Source organism: Panulirus ornatus, chromosome 44, assembly GCF_036320965.1.
Source record: "Panulirus ornatus isolate Po-2019 chromosome 44, ASM3632096v1, whole genome shotgun sequence".
NCBI lineage: Eukaryota > Metazoa > Arthropoda > Malacostraca > Decapoda > Palinuridae > Panulirus > Panulirus ornatus.
Window position 1 is genome coordinate 8,419,048 of NC_092267.1, and position 23,551 is coordinate 8,442,598.

At 37.0% G+C, this 23,551-nt stretch overlaps 1 protein-coding gene across 5 annotated transcripts in view; it reads left to right on the forward strand.

Annotated features, from left to right (window-relative positions):
* The window catches only part of LOC139762714 (uncharacterized), an 80,364-nt gene that overhangs the window by 50,146 nt on the left and 6,667 nt on the right, over positions 1–23,551 (forward strand). Inside the window, exon 8 of one of the 5 annotated variants that reach the window (XM_071687735.1) lies at positions 3,683–3,748. The exons of 3 other annotated variants lie outside the window; for them this stretch is intronic. In XM_071687735.1, coding sequence (XP_071543836.1) covers positions 3,683–3,745 — 63 coding nt within the window. In that variant the 3' untranslated portion in view covers positions 3,746–3,748. Of the gene's footprint in view, positions 1–1,669; positions 2,142–3,682; positions 3,749–23,551 lie in introns of those variants that run through there. One more of the 5 variants, XM_071687737.1, reaches the window with a different exon arrangement.

Genomic DNA, 23,551 nt, shown 5'->3' on the forward strand with positions numbered 1-23,551 from the left:
TTGACCTCCTGTCTCTTTCTTTTATACATCTCCCACTCAATTTCATTTTTTCCCTGCAAAAATCGTCCAAATGCCTCTCTCTTCTCTTTCACTAATAATCTTACTTCTTCATCCCACCACTCACTACCCTTTCTAATCAACCCACCTCCCACTCTTCTCATGCCACAAGCATCTTTTGCGCACTCCATCACTGATTCCCTAAATACATCCCATTCCTCCCCCACTCCCCTTACTTCCATTGTTCTCACCTTTTTCCATTCTGTACTCAGTCTCTCCTGGTACTTCCTCACACAAGTCTCCTTCCCAAGTTCACTTACTCTCACCACCCTCTTCACCCCAACATTCACTCTTCTTTTCTGAAAACCCATACAAATCTTCACCTTAGCCTCCACAAGATAATGATCAGACATCCCTCCAGTTGCACCTCTCAGCACATTAACATCCAAAAGTCTCTCTTTCACGCGCCTGTCAATTAACACGTCATCCAATAACGCTCTCTGGCCATCTCTCCTACTTACATACATATACTTATGTATATCTCGCTTTTTAAACCAGGTATTCCCAATCACCAGTCCTTTTTCAGCACATAAATCTACAAGCTCTTCACCATTTCCATTTACAACACTGAACACCCCATGTATACCAATTATTCCCTCAACTGCCACTGTGCAAAAATACAAGCAGATATTTTTTTTCCATGGGACAAAATCTTTGTTGATCAGTGAAGTAGGTCACCCTGACCTATATTTAATGCATCAGAGGCAACTTTTGTGATTGGTGATTGTATATGTTTAGAGAATCTTCTCTACCCTTTGACTTTTTAGGTAGGCCTGCCAAATGTTCTAGTCCACCCACAACTGGAAATGAGCAATCTCTTGTTCCCAGAGTCTTCTGAGGGGGGTTCCCCATGATTGTAGAAGTTTTCACATCCCCTGTAAGCTTGCACTTTACCTTGTTTACAGGAAAATTTGAGATTGTCATGAAAGGGCTGATGAATAGTTACTCTTTTCATACTTTTGTGGGAACTATTCTTTGGAGTTTTCTTCGTAGGAGGGCTGGGTTAGTGAGCAACATATATATATTCCATTTTGTGTATGATTATTGGAGTAACTGACTCACTGACATCATTAGGGAAGGTGGACATTGAAAAGATTGGCATCCTTTGACAGGTCTGCACCTGGAGTTGTTCGGATTAAGTTGCTATGGAGTGGCCTTTTCTCTACAGTTGTAAATCTACACCCATTAGTTCAGAGGAAGGTACTTGCATCTGAGGCACAGTGGAAGATAGCTCAATAAGCAAGGTTGTCACATATGGTGGTTTATATTATCTTTATCACCTGTATTGAGAGAGCTGGATTCAATTACTAGGCCAGTCCCTAAGAGGATCACTTTTAAGAGTGAAGTTCCATGTGTTGATTATCTCAAGATTGTTCATAATATAGCTTCTCAAACACTGAATGGTACTGCAAATTATCTGAGACTAAATTTTAATTTTTCATTGTCCTCCATGTGAATAAGAGAAGCCTCCAGGAAGTCCATAATTTTCTGTGCTGGTCTATTTTTGTAGGTTGATCAATAAACCTGAAGTCGTGTGTCCTTTTTGTAGGCAAGAAAATCTGTTCACAAGAGTTAAAACATTGAAGAATGTTTCCCACTTTTACATTTTCAGAAAAAGGCTTCAGAGGCTGAAGAACGGATCCAGTTAAGAGATTGAGTTTGAATCCAATGGCTCCCACTTTGAAGGCATTTTTGTTTGTGTTTTTCTATGAGCTGCATCTCCATGAGGACTTAATCAGTTTACCATTTTGAATATGTAGAAGAAGCCAAGACAATTGATTCACTCTGGCAAGAATTTAAAGTAAGCTGTTATTGTCAGTATCATCACCTCTTCTTCATTAAGAAAGTACATTATGTTTCTGTCAAATAAGCTGTTGAAACTGGATGCTTGATTAGATGCTTCTCTGTGTAGAAAAAAAAAACAAAAAAACTGAAAGGTTGAGTAGACGTGGAGTCCAAGGTGCAGGATCCAGATGTAGATCCAGAACTTGGTATTTAGGCTCTAAATCTCAGTCCTGATTATGAGGTGCATTGTTCAGATATGGATCAAGGTTCTGGCACTAGGAACTGGACTGCCATGTCAACAGGTGCCTAACTAGATATCATTCAAAGTACTTGAATAAATTCCATTATTGAGTTCTTGAGCTTATCTGTGATCATGTTGCATAGTGCTGGAATGAAATCTTTGGAGGAGGTTATATTCATTTTCATATTGAGATTATTATGAGAGAAGAACATATTAAGGTAGCAATGATGGATATAGATGGAAAATTACCTTTAGCCTAGAGACTAGAATAAAGTAACACTGATTGATTTAGATAGGAAAAATTAATGAAGTACATGAGACTTACCGTAGGTCAGTTGAAATGTGCTTCGAATTTTATGAAGCAAATCACCTCTGCTAGAGAAATAACAAAAGTAAGTTAGAAAAGCAAGACCACTACCATCTTGAATTCAGACTAGGAGGACAGTAATGAAGAACTAGCTTGGACTGTGGGATTGTATGAAAAACAGCAGCAACCTTCAGAAACTTATGTGCCTTGAGCTGCAGGAGCCTTCAGGACAGGAGGACCTGGGTAACATTAGGAACCTTTCTTAGAAAGGGGTTCTGGGAAAATTATGAATGAATATATATACGAATGGGAATTTTAGGTGTACAAGCATTTGGACCTTGGATGTTCAGACTGCAAGTCTACTTGTTTACAGTTTTAAGTATATGTAAGTTTGCACATAGCAGTGTAATGAATGAAGGATTTAGTGACTTTTCTATTGAATTTTTCATGCAAATTGTAGATGAATAGCAGATATATACAGACTTCTAAAAGAACCAAAAAATTAGTTTTTGGTTGAAACTGACTTTTTTTTTTTTTTTTTTTGCTTTGTCGCTGTCTCCCGCGACAAGATAACAAACGAACATGTGGGAAAATTTGCATGCATTTGCATAGGATTTGAAATGCCACTTGAACCCAATAGCCATTATCATAAATGAGTAATTTCCTTTATTCAAACAAGCTTCATTGCTTGCCTTTTGGAAAATTTTATTTTTATGAGTTAACTAAACTTGTCAAAGTATGAGTTTTCTTTCTAAACTTTTTTTTTAGAATTAAGAACTATTTGCTCCTTTAGCTTACTTCAATAGCTTGGCTTTCTCTGAATGAGTTAAGGTAGGAGAATTTTTTATGTAGCATATATTGGTAGGTTTGTTTATGTAAACATTATTATGCACCACAAACAAAAGATTTTTAGTAGAAAGTATAGAAATATTTCACACTTTTAATTAACATGTTGCATGAAATTAGAGCATAGTTATCTCACATAGTAAAAAATTTACAGTACTCTTTTGACTCCATGAAACTGCCTAACAGAGGTAATGAATATATATATATATATATATATATATATATATTTTCTTTTTACATGGTAAGTTCTTGTTCAGTAATACAGGATGGTCAGGCTTAAAATTCTAAGAACTTGTCGTGTGAGTTAAAGGCAGTTTTAGGAGTTACAAAAGTTGCTATGAATAATGAATTTCTTAAGAGCAATACTTCTCTGAGTGCTTTAGCATACAACATAGCTTAACGGCTAACACTGGCTTTTCTGACGTGTGTGGGTGTGCATGCCACAGGGCGCGCCTGGTTCCCCACGCAAACCTCAGCCCTCCACCTCTCACATCAAGGATGGGCCATAACAGGTGGGCGGGTACTCTCATGTCATCTCAGTGTCATGTCATTTGTGTTAAGTTGGTCATTGTTATGTTTGTACTAAATCACATTGCTGTCATGGAATCATCTCTTGTTTTTTACATGTCATATCATCTCTTCTCTTATGCTTTCTGTGTTCTGTGATTCACCCAAATTTAAGCCTTTTTAATTAGCACACTACCTCTATCCATTTTTCCAAGGGCCAATGGCCTTTTTTTTCGCAATTACTCCCTCTCAGTTAACTCCAGTGTAATGCACTCTTTTAGCTTGTGGTAATGAAGCCTGTGAGTGGAAACTACAGTGGTTCAACTGAAATTTTTATTCATATAGTCTCTTAATCAAATCAAAAAGAGTAAGAGGTAAACAATGTTATGAAGGAGTAACAAAATTGAATGGAAAATAAGGCCTCCCCATAAAAAAGGGGAAGGGACTTTAGAGGTCAGGCCAACCCATATCAGCCACAGCTGGAGAAACAGTCTTTTCTTGATATGGGAGGTTAAGATCTTTTAAAAAAGAATGTAACTCAAGAAGATTAAAGAAGTCATAGTCTTGAACTGATTTTAGTTGCTCTGGTGTATAGTATTGGGATTACTTGATTTATACATATACTGATGATTAAGATGAGCAGTCATGGACATAGCAGAAGAGAGTAGTTTTATACCCAGTTCAAAGATTGGGGGTTGTATTGTAAAAGTGTCTATTTGTATGCTTGTCTGTGGAAATTTTTTTATTTGTACATTTATAACTGTTAGACATAGAGGTATGAAATTTGCATGGATGTATTTTTCTCAGGCTAAGAAATATTGCATGTAGAAAACTGATTGATGTAATTAACACACACACACACACACACACACACACACGCACACACACACACACACACACACACACAGGTTTGTATGGTATTGCAGTGGAATTTATTAAAAAAGGGGGTGACTGTATTATTGACTGGTTGGTAAGGTTATTTAATGTATGTATGACTCATGGTGAGGTGCTTGAGGATTGGCAGAATGCGTGCATAGTGCCATTGTACAAAGGCAAAGGGGATAAGAGTGAGTGCTCAAATTACAGAGGTATAAGTTTGTTGAGTATTCCTGGTAAATTATATGGGAGGGTATTGATTGAGAGGGTGAAGGCATGTACAGAGCATCAGATTGGGGAAGAGCAGTGTGGTTTCAGAAGTGGTAGAGGATGTGTGGATAAGGTGTTTGCTTTGAAGAATGTATGTGAGAGATACTTAGAAAAGCAGATGGATTTGTATGTAGCATTTATGGATCTGGAGAAGGCATATGATAGAGTTGATAGAGATGCTCTGTGGAAGGTATTAAGAATATATGGTGTGGGAGGCAAGTTGTTAGAAGCAGTGAAAAGTTTTTATCGAGGATGTAAGGCATGTGTACGTGTAGGAAGAGAGGAAAGTGATTGGTTCTCAGTGAATGTAGGTTTGCGGCAGGGGTGTGTGATGTCTCCATGGTTGTTTAATTTGTTTATGGATGGGGTTGTTAGGGAGGTGAATGCAAGAGTTTTGGAAAGAGGGGCAAGTATGCAGTCTGTTGGGGATGAGAGAGCTTGGGAAGTGAGTCAGTTGTTGTTCGCTGATGATACAGCGCTGGTGGCTGATTCATGTGAGAAACTGCAGAAGCTGGTGACTGAGTTTGGTAAAGTGTGTGAAAGAAGAAAGTTAAGAGTAAATGTGAATAAGAGCAAGGTTATTAGGTACAGTAGGGTTGAGGGTCAAGTCAATTGGGAGGTAAGTTTGAATGAAGAAAAACTGGAGGAAGTAAAGTGTTTTAGATATCTGGGAGTGGATCTGGCAGCGGATGGAACCATGGAAGTGGAAGTGGATCATGGGGTGGGGGAGGGGGCGACAATTCTGGGTGCCTTGAAGAATGTGTGGAAGTCGAGAACATTATCTCGGAAAGCAAAAATGGGTATGTTTGAAGGAATAGTGGTTCCAACAATGTTGTATGGTTGCGAGGCGTGGGCTATGGATAGAGTTGTGCGCAGGAGGATGGATGTGCTGGAAATGAGATGTTTGAGGACAGTGTGTGATGTGAGGTGGTTTGATCGAGTAAGTAACGCAAGGGTAAGAGAGATGTGTGGAAATAAAAAGAGCGTGGTTTAGAGAGCAGAAGAGAGTGTTTTGAAATGGTTTGGGCACATGGAGAGAATGAGTGAGGAAAGATTGACCAAGAGGATATATGTATCAGAGGTGGAGGGAACGAGGAGAAGTGGGAGACCAAATTGGAGGTGGAAAGATGGAGTGAAAAAGATTTTGTGTGATCGGGGCCTGAACATGCAGGAGGGTGAAAGGAGGGCAAGAAATAGAGTGAATTGGAGTCATGTGGTATATCGGGGTTGACGTGCTGTCAGTGGATTGAAGCAAGGCATGTGAAGCGTCTGGGGTAAACCATGGAAAGCTGTGTAGGTATGTATATTTGCGTGTGTGGACGTGTGTATGTACATGTGTATGGGGGGGGGGGGTTGGGCCATTTCTTTCGTCTGTTTCCTTGCGCTACCTCGCAAACGCGGGAGACAGCGACAAAGTATAAAAAAAAAAAAAAAAAAAAAAAAATATATATATATATATATATATATATATATATATATATATATATATATATATATATATATATATATATGTACATATTATTAATTTCTCTTTAATAGGCAGCAAAGTATGAATTATGTACATGTGTATATACGTATATATCTGTGTATGTATATATATGTATACACTGAAATGTATATATGTGCGTGTGTGGACGTGTATATACATATTTATGTGGGTGGGTTGGGCCATTCTTTCGTTTGTTTCCTTGCGCTACCTCGCTAACGCGGGAGACAGCGACAAAGTATAATGAATAGAATAAATAGATAATCATTCATTTCTCTTTAATAGTACTATCCAGTGAAGAAGGGGCAAGAGCACACTTTCCATAAAAGTGATTAAACCTGATTAGACCCTAGACCCTGAGGGAGAACACCCCTTTCTGCCATATAAACTGGCTTACCTTGCTCAGAACTACAGCATCACCAAACTCCTTCCCCTCTGGTTGTAGTAAACCTGCTGCTATGGGCAGGCTTGGAGCTACCAAGAATTGCCACATATTCCCATTCTATGTGTGGTTGGTTGTTTGCCTGTTTATGCCTTTTGTCTATCTTTTTTTCTTAATTAGCATTGGGTCCTTTGCTTTTAGCAGCATGTTTCATTTAGTGCATGTTCTATATGTTCTGTGTTGTTGGATTCACCCTAATACTTTAATTTTCCCCTAAAATGATTGTTCCTTTTGACAGTAGCCTCCCTGGCCAGGTTTCTTTAACTGAGATGGGCAAATAGTTCAGCTTTTTTCCATTTCTATATCCCTCTGTCTCTTCAGTATCACAGTATTATAAGTTTTTTGTTTTTCCTGTTTTTCATTATATGTACTGTATGCTTTGCCATCATTTAAATAGACTTCTTTATCTATGTTTTCCTGCAGGAATGCTAATGTTGAGTGACTGCAATACCATCCATAACCAGCCACTGGAGCTTACTTGCCTTTATGTATAGGCTCCAACCATTGTTTTTCCTTTCTCAGTTGTTTGGTTGCACAGAACTGCTGAGGGAACCCCCTCCTCAAAAGTTCAGTTTCATGGAATTACGAGGGGATTCCTCTTCAGGTCTATTTTGGTGTTTCTTCTGTCCTGTCCCCACACTTTAACTTTTCTGACCCACTCAGGTTTATCCCTGGATTTCTTTTTCATCTCCTTTTTCCATCCTTGGCCCAATATAGTCAACCTAGAATTTTTTGCTTTTTGTTCATTCCATGACTGAGATTTGTGGTTGGAATGGTCGTGTTTCTAACCCCTGGTTTATTCTGAAAATATTCAAGTTCAACAACATAGACATTATAATTAGCAGGAAGAAGAACAATCCCCTACATTTTCTATGCCCAGTGGTTACTCTCAAATAATTTGTGTGAGTTTCACTCAAGATTAAGATTATTTGGAAGACTACCAGTTCACTACTTTAGCTTTAAACTTACCTTGTCTGTAAGAACTATTCCTTGCCCTTTTAAGTTGCTCAGCTTGAGTTCCTAACCTTCAGTAGCATTTATCTCCATGTTGTCAGGAAAATGGTCTCTGTACTAGCATATATGAGGAATCCCATGCTGGAAGACATCAGATGTTGAGAATTTTGGGTCTTGGCTGACATATTCATTGACAGATACCTGAGTCTTAATCATCTAGATACCTAGTGTGTGATTTTAGGTTTTCCAGGTATTGCCTTTTCCAGGCCCTTTTTCAACTGTGCCCATTTTCACGTAAGTATGAGAGTATCTCACCTTCCCTTGTGTATTTCTTTTCTCTTTCCTTTACTCACCATTCTCCAATGAGGTACTGTGATTTTGAAATCTGAAGACTTTTTTCTTTCTGCAGGAAAATCCAGCAAACAATTGTCCAGTTTCCTTGATCTTCCACCTTTCCTTCTTTCTCCCTTTGTCTTTAAGGCTAACTATATTCTTCATTGTGAGTATATGGTGGATGACTTACAAATCCAGAACTGCTCAGGGCAACAGGCATACATTGTCGCTGTCTCCCGCATTGGCAAGGTAGCGCAAGGAAACAGACGAAAAAATGGCCCAACCCACCCACATACACATGTATATACATACATGTCCACACACATATACATACCTATACTCTTATCGTGTTTCATTTTCCCCGTGGACTCATAGAAATATATATATATATATATATATATATATATATATATACATATATATATATATATATATATATATATATATATATATATATATATATATATATATATTCCTTGCCCGCCTTTCACCCTCCTGCATGTTCAGGCCCCGATCACTCAAAATCTTTTCACTCCATCTTTCCACCTCCAATTTGGTCTCCCACTTCTCCTCGTTCCCTCCACCTCCGACACATATATCCTCTTGGTCAATCTTTCCTCACTCATTCTCTCCATGTGCCCAAACCATTTCAAAACACCCTCTTCTGCTCTCTCAACCACGCTCTTTTTATTTCCACACATCTCTCTTACCCTTACATTACTTACTCGATCAAACCACCTCACACCACACATTGTCCTCAGACATCTCATGTCCAGCACATCCACCATCCTGCGCACAACTCTATCCATAGCCCACGCCTCGCAACCATACAACATTGTTGGAACCACTATTCCTTCAAACATACCCATTTTTGCTTTCCGAGATAATGTTCTCAACTTCCACACATTCTTCAAGGCTCCCAGGATTCCCCCCCCCCCCCCCCCCCCCCCCCCCCCCCCCCCCCCCCTATGATTCACTTCTGCTTCCATGGTTCCATCCGCTGCCAGATCCACTCCCAGATATCTAAAACACTTTACTTCCTCCAGTTTTTCTTCATTCAAACTTACCTCCCAATTGACTTGACCCTCAACCCTACTGTACCTAATTACCTTGCTCTTATTCATATTTACTCTTAACTTTCTTCTTTCACACACTTTACCCAACTCAGTCACCAGCTTCTGCAGTTTCTCACATGAATCAGCCACCAGCGCTGTATCATCAGCGAACAACAACTGACTCACTTCCCAAGCTCTCTCATCCCCAACAGACTGCATACTTGCCCCTCTTTCCAAAACTCTTGCATTTACCTCCCTAACAACCCCATCCATAAACAAATTAAACAACCATGGAGACATCACACACCCCTGCTGCAAACCTACATTCGCTGAGAACCAATCACTTTCCTCTCTTCCTACACGTACACATGCCTTACATCCTTGATAAAACCTTTTCACTGCTTCTAACAACTTGCCTCCCACACCATATATTCTCAATACCTTCCACAGAGCATCTCTATCAACTCTATCATATGCCTTCTCCAGATCCATAAATTATTTTATTTTTATTTTTATTATACTTTGTCGCTGTCTCCCGCGTTTGCGAGGTAGCGCAAGGAAACAGACGAAAGAAAATGGCCCAACCCCCCCCCATACACATGTATATACATACGTCCACACACACAAATATACATACCTACACAGCTTTCCATGGTTTACCCCAGACACTTCACATGCCTTGATTCAATCCACTGACAGCACGTCAACCCCGGTATAGCACATCGCTCCAATTCACTCTATTCCTTGCCCTCCTTTCACCCTCCTGCATGTTCAGGCCCCGATCACACAAAATCTTTTTCACTCCATCTTTCCACCTTCAATTTGGTCTCCCTCTTCTCCTCGTTCCCTCCACCTCCGACACATATATCCTCTTGGTCAATCTTTCCTCACTCATTCTCTCCATGTGCCCAAACCACTTCAAAACACCCTCTTCTGCTCTCTCAACCACGCTCTTTATATTTCCACACATCTCTCTTACCCTTACGTTACTCACTCGATCAAACCACCTCACACCACACATTGTCCTCAAACATCTCATTTCCAGCACATCCATCCTCCTGCGCACAACTCTATCCATAGCCCACGCCTCGCAACCATACAACATTGTTGGAACCACTATTCCTTCAAACATACCCATTTTTGCTTTCCGAGATAATGTTCTCGACTTCCACACATTCTTCAAGGCCCCCAGAATTTTCGCCCCCTCCCCCACCCTATGATCCACTTCCGCTTCCATGGTTCCATCCGCTGCCAGATCCACTCCCAGATATCTAAAACACTTCACTTCCTCCAGTTTTTCTCCGTTCAAACTCACCTCCCAATTGACTTGACCCTCAACCCTACTGTACCTAATAACCTTGCTCTTATTCACATTTACTCTTAACTTTCTTCTTCCACACACTTTACCAAACTCAGTCACCAGCTTCTGCAGTTTCTCACATGAATCAGCCACCAGTGCTGTATCATCAGCGAACAACAACTGACTCACTTCCCAAGCTCTCTCATCCCCAACAGACTTCATACTTGCCCCTCTTTCCAAAACTCTTGCATTTACCTCCCTAACAACCCCATCCATAAACAAATTAAACAACCATGGAGACATCACACACCCCTGCCGCAAACCTACATTCACTGAGAACCAATCACTTTCCTCTCTTCCTACACGTACACATGCCTTACATCCTCGATAAAAACTTTTCGCTGCTTCTAACAACTTTCCTCCCACACCATATATTCTTAATACCTTCCACAGAGCATCTCTATCAACTCTATCATATGCCTTCTCCAGATCCATAAATGCTACATACAAATCCATTTGCTTTTCTAAGTATTTCTCACATACATTCTTCAAAACAAACACCTGATCCACACATCCTCTACCACTTCTGAAACCACACTGCTCTTCCCCAATCTGATGCTCTGTACATGCCTTCACCCTCTCAATCAATACCCTCCCATATAATTTACCAGGAATACTCAACAAACTTATACCTTTGTAATTTGAGCACTCACTCTTATCCCCTTTGCCTTTGTACAATGGCACTATGCACGCATTCCGCCAATCCTCAGGCACCTCACCATGAGTCATACATACATTAAATAACCTTACCAACCAGTCAACAATACAGTCACCCCCTTTTTTAATAAATTCCACTGCAATACCATCCAAACCTGCTGCCTTGCCGGCTTTCATCTTCCGCAAAGCTTTCACTACCTCTTCTCTGTTTACCAAATCATTTTCCCTAACCCTCTCACTTTGCACACCACCTCGACCAAAACACCCTATATCATAAATGCTACATACAAATCCTTTTGCTTTTCTAAGTATTTCTCACATACATTCTTCAAAGCAAACACCTGATCCACACATCTTATACCACTTCTGAAACCACACTGCTCTTCCCCAATATATATATATATATATATATATATATATATATATATATATATATATATATATGCCTGGGAGTGGATCTGTCAGCGGATGGAACCATGGAAGCGGAAGTGGATCATAGGGTGGGGGAGGGGGCGAAAATTTTGGGAGCCTTGAAAAATGTGTGGAAGTCGAGAACATTATCCCGGAAAGCAAAAATGGGTATGTTTGAAGGAATAGTAGTTCCAACAATGTTGTATGGTTGCGAGGCGTGGGCTATGGATAGAGTTGTGCGCAGGAGGATGGATGTGCTGGAAATGAGATGTTTGAGGACAATGTGTGGTGTGAGGTGGTTTGATCGAGTAAGTAACGTAAGGGTAAGAGAGATGTGTGGAAATAAAAAGAGCGTGGTTGAGAGAGCAGAAGAGGGTGTTTTAAAATGGTTTGGGCACATGGAGAGAATGAGTGAGGAAAGATTGACCAAGAGGATATATGTGTCGGAGGTGGAGGGAACGAGGAGAAGAGGGAGACCAAATTGGAGGTGGAAAGATGGAGTGAAAAAGATTTTGTGTGATCGGGGCCTGAACATGCAGGAGGGTGAAAGGAGGGCAAGGAATAGAGTGAATTGGAGCGATGTGGTATACAGGGGTTGACGTGCTGTCAGTGGATTGAATCAAGGCATGTGAAGCGTCCGGGGTAAACCATGGAAAGCTGTGTAGGTATGTATATTTGTGTGTGTGGACGTGTGTATGTACATGTGTATGGGGGGGGTTGGGCCATTTCTTTCGTCTGTTTCCTTCCGCTACCTCGCAAACGCGGGAGACAGCGACAAAGTATAAAAAAAAGAAAAAAAAAAAAAAAAAATATATATATATATATATATATATATATATATATATATATATATATATATATATATATATATATATATATATATATATATCCCTGGGGATAGGGGAGAAAGAATACTTCCCACGTATTCCCTGCGTGTCGTAGAAGGCGACTAAAAGGGGAGGGAGCGGGTGGCTGGAAATCCTCCCCTCTCGTTTTTTTTTTTTTTTTTTTTTTTTTGATTTTCCAAAAGAAGGAACAGAGAAGGGGGCCAGGTGAGGATATTCCCTCTAAGGCCCAGTCCTCTGTTCTTAACGCTACCTCGCTAATGCGGGAAATGGCGAATAGTATGAAAGAAAGAAAGAATATATATATATATCTTTCTTTCATGCTATTCACCACTTCCCGCATTAGCGAGGTAGCGTTAAGAACAGAGGACTGGGCCTTAGAGGGAATATCCTCACCTGGCTCCCTTCTCTGTTCCTTCTTTTGGAACACATATATATATATATATATATATATATATATGTGTGTGTGTGTGTGTGTGTATGTTTCAGAAAAAGTGCTAATTTCTCCGGATTTTGGGTGTAATCAGGGTCATTTACCTCAGAGAGTCAGCCCCAGTTGTTTTCCTTATGGCTGAAGTCTCCTAGAATGATAATTTTATCTCTCCATGCATGCCTACCCTCACCAATTCTTTTAGTGTAGGTCATCCCTTCATTTTTAATTTAAAAGTTGATTTGGCATTTTTTGATCCTCATGGAGGATTGTTCACTAGTTCAGATTTTAACAGTCACTTGCCTAAAATGTGCTACCTAGAATTCCTGTGTCTGCCATTATCTCTTGGAATTTTATGATTTCAGTTATCAGTGTACTGGTGTTGGTGCTGTGTAGTAGTGTAGAACGAAGAAGCTAAGATAGGCTTAGAATTGTTCATTGTGTAAACAGAAGGATGAACTGTGTTTCACCAAGCGCACTGAGGCTCTGGGAAAATTCAGCATGGATGGAAACCATATAACGCTTCAGCCAAAAATCAGATTATGGTTACACTCAGGAGTTATCATCTGCATCAGTATATATACATGATACTGCTATCATGATGTTTTTGGAGTTGGAGCTCAACATGAGGATGTGGAGTGATACTAAAATAATCTTTTTATCAAGGAATTTTAGGTTATTTGGAAGAGGTCACAGATACAAGTTTTCACTGACATTTCCATTTCAATTTCAAGAACAGTTTCAGTTTCAAGTTTTGCTTTCTCATGAGAAAAAGGACCCCATCTACAATGTGATGAGGTGCCTGCATTACTATATTACCAGTTTCATTCGGTTTTACACATGTAGGGAACACATAGTGACTTATGTTTACATTATTTCTAAAGTTTAGCAACTTTATTAATTATTTATATTAAACTAATAGCTTTATTATCTAGCTTTATTATCATATCTCCTCTTACTCTGAACTAGACAGTGCATTTCATATTTTGGTATAATGCTGATGTGTACCCCTTTCCTCTTCAAAACACTTCTTACCATTTTTCAATACCATACTCACTACTTATTCTGTATTCCCATCCACTTTTTGTTATTTTATACTAGCCATAACATATCCTTATGGCTATTTCTTGTTATGTTTCATTATACTGATTTAAGTCGTATTGTTTTCTTTCATATCTGAATAAGAGAATGATATACCATTCTTTTTTGGTCTAACGGGTAGTTGTATCTTTGCTGTTGTTGTAATCAGTTCATCATTGATATCATTACTAGTTACCTCATTAAGCCAACTGTCACTTCCCATAACCTAAGCAGCATCAAAGCTTGAAAAGTTTTGAGAATATGAGGCTGAAATGGAGCTATCATCTCTGACTCTAATGTTGTTCTTAATATGAAATCACTGACCATTTGTTATGCACCTCTTACTAAGTATGCATACATCTAGGGAGAACTTATGTTTCATGAGATATGAAATTTGGTTTACAAGAGCTCTCAGTTCTTTTGTCACCTTAAAACTTCCAGGATCAGCTCCTAATCAAGGCATGAGATACATCTTCACCTTCTTGTATTTAGACTGGGTAGTAGATATGTTTTTGGTTCCCTACCTGAGTATGTTTCTTGTGTAACTGCTGTGAATGGATTTGTATGTGACATATAACCATACAAGAAAGCCCTTACCACAGGGAAAGGTCTTTTCCATGGTTGTGGATCATTGCATTCAGTGTTGTGACTTTTCATCCTTTTACCTCTGCTGTAGTGATATGGTTTAGTGGCAGGTAATGGATAGGGCAGGGTAGAGTTGTTGTGTACTTGATGTGATCCTAGTTTACCTTTAAAGGAATCTGTGGAAAATTTTTCTGACAGAACTTGAAAATTAATGCTACTTATGTGATTGGATCTAGACATAACTAGCTGATTCAGATATCATTATTCTCACAGTATAAGAAAAAGATTGTGTAGTGTTAGAGGATGTTTTCTTATGTCTTACTTTTAGCCACAGAGAATTGCTAAGCTCCCATTTCTAATTATCAGAGTAAATGATTTTATCACTGACATTCCTCTTAGAGATTGTTCAGTTCTAAACCAGTACTTTTCATCCATCAATTGTATATTACTGGATGATTCTAGAATGAAATTTTATTCTCTTAATGTTCATAACTTTGTGAGCTTGGTGTAGCTGCTCAAGAGAAATGATTGTTCTTTAGGTTTAGTTGTGAAATTGTTGCGTATGGTTCTTCATCTGTAATGTTGATTTACTGGTTTTTAGTGTATGGTTGCAAAGCTAATCAGTGTCCTAGCTTTAAGGGTACAGCATTGTATTTTGTTCCACTATTTTAGAATGAAATATATCATTTCTGTGAAGATGTTTCAGTTTAAGGAAGTTTGATTGTACAAAATATATTTTACATTTGCCAATATGTTTTTTTCAGTAATGTAGATTTATGATTGCATGATTAACTAATTCCTTATTTTGGTAGGGAGATTTTCTTTTACAAACATGATTTAGTTTTAATTTTTTTTCACATATGTCCATGTTTTACATGTTTAGTTGGAGACTGATCATGACAGATCATAAATAGCCCTCTCCCTCTCTTTTTTTTTTTTTTTACTTAAGCTTGCTGTGACTTTTACGTTTAGTGCTACATTCTCCTTTTGCATTAAAATCCTGGTGTTGACTGCATTCTTAATCTTGAAATCCACAAATTAGAGACTCTATCTTACCATTTCAGTGGCTGTTGAGATTACTATTGGCTGGGTAGATGAGAAACAGCATGTTTGTTTTGAAATCTTTTATTTGGATTGGCTAGTCAGATGGCAGCCAACACTTGGACATTAAGGCAATACTATTTTTAGTTTTGTTAAATGTGGTCAAGCCCTTAAATTTGATGCTCTGGCAAATGGGTGTTTCAATGTGCATCCTTCAAAATACTTAAGCTGGCATATACTGGATTCAGTATGCTGATAAAGCTTTAGATATTAATCAAGAATCCATTTTTTGGTCAATAGGTGTATGATATAGTTTGAAGTATACTCCAACTTGGTCTAAGCATTATCTGGCCATATTAATCGCCTTGAATTCAGGAGGCCTGCTCCTTCCCTTGTCAAATCCCTCCCTACACTTGCATTAATATAATAGATATTCATGGTGATGATCAACAAATTTGATTTGTAATGGTGATGTTACCGTTAGATTTGATATTAAGTGTACAGTATAAATGAATGTGATCAAAAAGTGCACCTTGATAACCATAGTAGTTTTATCATTACTTTCCTGTGATAGATTAGAGTACATAGAGTCAATCTCTGTGTACTCTAATCTATCACAGGAAAGTCCTTTTTGCAAATATTTTCACATACAGTAAATATTCATGTATAGTTCAAGTTTTTAAGACCACATGTCTAGGCAAAAAATTAAGGGGTCGACCTATTCATGGGTAATAGTTTTCATAGGTTGAAAAATATTTACCTTGTGACCAAGTTCTTGTGGAAAGTGCTGTGATATTTTCATTCTCCATCTCAGTACAAAATAATTTCTTTTCAGAAATCTTGTGCACCAGCCATGGCTCGTCTTAAAATTTGTGATGCCTTATTTCCTTGCTAGTTTTAAGGCAAAGATTCTGATTGATCCTCAGGAAATACCATATCCATTCTGTCAGTTTTCACTCACATACTTTGCCACATGTTTCACTTTCCTTTATTAGCATCTTTGTTTTTTGGGATGTGCTTAAGTTGTGCAGAGAGCTTTCTTTAGTCTCTAAGATTATTTCAGATACCTTAAATTCCCTTGCTGCATATTCAATTACTCGAAGCTTGAACTTTGCTGTGAACTTGTTTTTTCTTGAATGCATGCTGAAGAAAATATAGGGCGAGCATATCTACACTATAACAAGACACAATTTAAAATAGCTGTTACATGTAGGTGTTTTTGCTGATGTGGGACAGGTCATCTACACACAGTTCCAAATTTTTAGATTTTCTGTTTAAAATTTTATGTTACTGAGTGTTTCTTTTCCCAGATTGTTTTACAGTATTGTTAGAAAAGTAGTTTACTATAGCAGGAAATATTGCGCAAACCCAACAGAAAAAAATAAGACACCAAAAATGTAAATAAAAAAAATAAAGAAAAGGGCTGTCTAACTTGAAACTTTGTTGGTAGGATAAGCTGATTCTAATGGCATCCTGCCAGTAATCAGATTTATAGCAGTGTCTCTGTTTGTTTGGCGTCTTATGTATTTTTGAAAATGAACACTGTAAATTAAAAGTACAGTAACATTGTACTCTATATGAACTGTCATATTTCTGGAAAATAAGCAGGACAATAAGAGTATAAATACAGTTTCAATATATGGTAATACTAAAGGCTGCTTAGGAGGGCCACTACAAAGGCAAAGTCTCTGCAACCAGGGCTTTGCCATACCAGCTAGATGGTACTTGTTTTTCAAATTGTATTCAGTTAAAAAATTTTACATCACAAGTATATTTTACCTTAACTGTGTCTGAATGAATATATTCTCAAAAATAAATAGCAGTTTTGCTGAAATGTGATGTATTTTTATATAAGATAGGATAAGATATATGATGAAGACAAAAGACTGCTTAACCTTCTGATGTTCAAGAAATGTTGCTTTTTTTAAGAGTTTTCATTTGAAATACTGTTATATTACGATGATATTCTATTTCTGTGCTTGATATAATGCATTCACAGAAATGTAATACTTTTGCTGAAATGAAGTACGTATTACAGTGGGAAATTGGGATAAAATCATTTTGAACACAATCAACTTCTGCTATCTTTCACTGTCCAAAAGATAGTGTGATAATTGCTTTTCGAATGATTTTCATTTAAGAAAAACTGTTGTATTACAATGATATTCTGTCCTAATTGACTTGAGTAGATACATGAATGGAGATATACAATATTTTTGCTGAAACTATTTTTGCCGTAATGATAAATGGAAAACAGTTTGCCTTTGGCGATTGGAGTTTCAGTCTCAGTGAATCTCAGTTTATATGATTTAGAGGATTTTTAGTAAGGATTTTCTGTAATTATTTCTATGTGCCCTAAGATATGGTGCTTATTACCCTCATTTGTTGTTCCATTACCCTCAAAAACTTGGGTTAACTTATGCACAAGGCATATCATAAATTAATGATATCTTGGCCAGAAATCAAGGCTCAACCTATACATGAGGTAGACATATAGATGAGGATATACAGTATATAATGATTATTCTCTTTCTCAGTGAGAATTCTTTTCAAAATACTTGTACCATTAGTTTGCTTCCTATGTGATATTCCTGATTATTTTTACTTTGCTTCTCTGCCTTCATCAAATTTTTCACTTTTATCCTAAGTCCTGAATGTTTTGCATCTTTTTATGTAAAAGTTCATCATAGACCCATTATTCTGAAGAGTTTCTACCATAATTTTACTCTATTTTGTTTTCTACAGCCTAATGACTTTTGTTATCATCTAATGCCAATTCTCTCTTTAGAACAGTGTTGTTGTATCAGGTAACATTAGTAACTCACCTTAAATTCTTCAGATGAGATCATGTGTTCTCTATGCTTGCCACTATGAAATACTGTAATTGAATGTGTACTAAACATCTGACCAAATTATACATTTCCATATAACTTCAACAGCCTAAGCTAACTTTCCACTTAGTCTCCCAGCCAACTTTTCTTCATGCAGCTCTTTCATTCCTTTTAAAACATTTCACTTTTAATCATTTGTAAGACTCTGTAACTGTCTCAAACCAGTAAGATCCCCCATGCAAATAAGTCTTCACTGTATTTCTAGCTTATGAAATGCTTCTTGTACTGCAGTGTGATTCAACAGAATTTCCTCCAAACATGGGCAATTGTCTGTGTTCACCTACTATACATCTCAAACTCTTTTGGTCTTGTTTCTTTACTCAGGCCTTCTTCACTTTTAGAGTGCAATCATATACACCTCAAGTTATCTACCTGTGATATATTCTTTTAGATGATATTTTCATGTGCTTTTACCACCTCTGCACTCTGTCTTTACAGATTACCCATATTCTCATAAGTGAACCTCTTTCTAATTTCTCATTCTTTATCTGTCCACTGTATGTTAATTCCATATCCACCTCTTAGCTGTTAGCTTTCTGCTAACCATTCTTCTGTTACATACTCATGCTTCACAAATGTATAGTAGAGTTGGGGTACATCACTCCTAATAAAACACTGCACTCTTAGTAGCAGAGCAATACAGACAGGTCCCACTATATGTCTTAAGTTGCATTTCTTAGAACTGATTTCTTACAAAACAACTTTTAGAACATAAAATTTTTCCATCGACCCAATGTATATGATTAGGAGTTACATAATTAGGGCAACCTTTTTGGTCAAACTTTTGTCCCTAAGGCATCAAATAAGATACTAAGCACCAATATTATATTATTTTAACATTAATAGACATCCTGATATAATTTGCAACAAATGAATGAAAGACCACATTCACCAGAGCAGTTCTCTGTGCCATAAAACAAACTTTTAGCTTTTTGTAGATAATCTTGCTAAGCGGCATGCTACGCTGATTTTGATTTTCCATTCAGATACTTAAAAGTTTTTCTTGTCCTTCATAATGCCAATTACTCTAAAGTTATTTTAGTAACTCTGAATAATGTGACTCTTTAGGAACAGTTTTTAATTTTGTTTTGTTTTGTTTTTGTTTTATTTTTACATAGGATGTAACCCAAACACTATGGCAGTATCAACAGCCTGTTAGTGAGCATTCAAATGCTTCAAATATCTAGATTCACAACTGCATTGATACTTTCCTTTGCTTTCTTTACTAGACATACAAGTTCCCCTTGCTGGCATTTTCCATTCATAATTCTACAGGTTTGATGAATTTTTAAAGTGAAATAACAGGAAAATATCTTTCAAAACAGATGCGCACATAGAAAAATGGCAGAACTGGGTGAAACTATTGCTACTGATTTGATGCTGTCAAGCAGTTACAGTTGTTAAAGACTACAAGTGTTACAAGAACTAGTCTGTAGCTACTGAATCACACTGGCATGTCATTTAGAATTCTTGATATATCTTTTATTGTTTTCTCCTCTCAAGTACCTGGGATATGTTGTTTAATTCAGCACCAACTTACATCAGGATGACTAATAATGGGGCCTTTCTGTATTTTCTATAATGTTTTGGTGATCTGCATTTCGTATAGCAAACTTGAATCTCTGTATCCATTCCACTCTTCATCTTATATGTAATACCCATGTATAAATTTCCCATGCCTAATTTCTACCATATTACACTTACTAACAACTAGTAAATCAAAAATGTGTTTTGTCTTCTATGATTAATTATGATATATGATATTGTCATTTCTCTTATTACTGTTCTCTCTTTGCTCTTGGATAAGTATGTGTGCATAAGTTTTTTTTTTTACTAAGGTAGGAGTGATCAGAAGTACAGTTTGCATTTATTAGTGTTGTAGTATGGAGCATATATGTATGTATATAGACAGAGTAGATGAATTGATTGAGGATGGGGAATTTTTTAACATAGATACTGTGTAATTGTTTCTGCAAATGAGATGTGAATAATTTCCTGCCATTTACAAAGTCTGCTGCTAAGCCTTGCACCTGAGCTATCTTGCATCTCAAGATGGGTGATAGCCAGTCACCCCATTAGCAGTGCTCATGAAAAAATATTCTTACTTCAGGGTCTCTTTCTACGTCACATTAGCACAAGCTTTAAATATAGTCAGATAGGAAACCTAAAAATGAGGAGGTATTTTATTCATACAAAAGTGACACTTGTGTTAACTTATAAAGAACTAAAACTGAATTACTTGGTTCACTGTTATAGACTGCTAACTTTTTTATCCAAAAGCTACTGGCAAAGTTGTAACTGTTTGCTGGCAAATATTACAATCACATTTGGGTATATTGATAAGGAAATGTTTGGTAAACTACTCACAACATATGATAGGCAAAACTTGATTATGCCTTTCAAGTCTGGTTTCTTCACCAGAAGAAAGACAAAAATTTAACAGACAGCAGGTCCACAGAAGGGCAACTAAGATGGTATCTGAATTAAGAGAGCTGAGGTACAGGTAAGAGGTTGAGGGTTTTTGATTTGTCAAGTGTGGAAGAGAGAATAGAGAGGGGGTGACATGGTTACAGCCCTCAAGCATATCGGTCATTTAGATGATTATCATGAAAGTGTACTGTACTTCATGAAATGTAGTGCCATAGTAATCAGATACCATGCAAAGAAACTAAGAGGCAAACTTGTTTGAAAGGACATGTAAGGCTGGTGGATGGTTTGAACAGATTAAGAAAGGAAACTGTTAATGCTGACTGTCACAGTTGATATTAAGGCTACATAATAGTAAACAAAGTTCAAGAGATGGGGCCCCACAAGTGTAGAATTATCTCCCTATACTGTACTTATAGGTAATTACTAAGTTTGGTCTATCCAGTATGTTCATTAGAAGTACTACAAGTCCATTTCAAGTGTCCTTCATTAGCTATGTGTTCACAGTACATATATACACAAAGCACAATAAAAGCATTTCTCATTAAATTTTAGCACTGCAAATTTGCTTTTTGTATATTATCACTTTAGCCCATAAACTACTCCCATTGTCATCTGAAAATCCTTAGAGTTCTGCTTGCATTGTTCCATGATTGTTATCTTTCTTTTCCTACCTATGTATTAACATCCAGCATACTTATAATGGCTCTTGTAACCTATAGAGGTCTCTTCCATTGCTAGGAAGGCACAAGAAAAACTTGTGCAGTGCCAACTACTCCCAAAGCAAATGTTATAAGTGCATTGCTGTTGACCTGTGAGTTATGCTTACATGGTGGCACCTTGGAAAATATGTAAATTGTTCGATAACATGAGTGATGAAGGGGAACATTTATTATATATATCACTTTGTGAGGAAAATTAAGAATAATAATATGTTCAATTATTTACTACTTACATTATGCCTGTGTATGTAATAAGAGTAATCATGAAAAATAGTGAAGGAAACAGAAAGACAATGTTTTCCTATCACCACTTCTTATTGGAAGCTGTCATATGTGTCAAACACATCCCCTTCCATCCTTACATAGCAGTAGACCATGTTAACACAAAGGCATTGATATACCTATATACTCATGTATAGTTCGAATTTTTAAGAACCAAAATTTTAGGCAAAAAAGTAGGGGGTTGACCTATACATGGGAAGTAGTTTTGTTAGGTTTAAATCTGTGCTTGATTGGTAGGGCTAGGAGCAACTTTTAGCTTCAGACGAAAAATATTAACTGTGTCACCAAGGTTTTGCGGAAGATGCTGTGATATTTATGTTCTCCATCTCCGAACAAAATTATTTCTTTTTTGTAAATCTTGTGCACCAACCATGGCTCACTTTAAAATCTGTGATGGCTAATTTCCTTGCTAGTTTCGAGGCAAAAAATTCTAATTGACAATTGGGAAACACCATATCCATTCTGTCAATTTACACTTACATACTTTGCCACTTCAACTTCCAACTGTGGAAACTTGTTACACTTTCCTCTGTTAACACATTTGTTTTTCGGCGTATGCTTAAATTGTGCAGAGAGCTTTTTAGATTTCCCATTTAAAATTTTCATTACCAAATATTTCTTTTACCAAATTGTTTTACAATACCGTAGGTAAAATAGTTACTATAGCAGGAAATTTTGTGCAAACCCCACAGAAAAAATTGACAGAAATGGAGACAACAAAAATGTAAAAAAAAAGTTTGTCTGACTTGAAACATTGTTGGTAGGATAAGCTGGTTCTAATTGCATCCTGCCAGTAATTAAATTTATAGCAGTGTCTCTATTTGTTTAGTGACATATATTTTTAAAAATGAATGCTTGGAAATTAAAGGTACTGTAACATTGTATTATTTACAAACTTGTCATATTTCTGGAAAATAAAAAGCAGGACAATAAGAGTATTAACAGAGTTTCAACGTACAGTAATATTACATCACAGGTATATTTTACCTTGACTGTGCTTGAATAAATGTATTCTCAGAAAAGAATAGTAGTTTTGCTGAAACATATGTATTTCAACGAAGAATGGGATAAGATACATGATGAAATAAAAGACTCTAACTAGCCTTCCAGTGTTCAAGAGATGCTACTTATTTTGAAATAGTTTTTGGTTAAAATACTGCTATATTACAATGATATTATATTCATACTGTGCTTGATATAATACATTCACGAAATGTTATATTTTTGCTAAAATGAAGTACATATTACAATGGGATAGAATTATGGGAAAACAATTGACTCGCTTTCTTTTGTTATTCAAAAGATGTTACCATAATCGTTTTTTTGAATGATTTTCAGTTAAAAAGCCTGTTGTATTACAATAATAGTCTATCCTAATTGACTTAAATAAATACTCAAATGGAAATATACAATATTCCTATTGAAATTACATGCATTTCAGTGTAAAATGTCTTAATGATAAATGGTAAACAATTTGCTATTGGTTCTTGGTGTTTCAGGCTCAGTGAACCTCAGTATATAGGATGTAGAGAGTTTTTAGTGATGATTTTCTGAAATGAGGCCGTAGAATATGGTGCTTTATTACCCTAATTTCTTTTTCCATTACCCTCAAAAACTTGGGTCGACCTATACATGAGGCATATCATAAATTGATGATATAC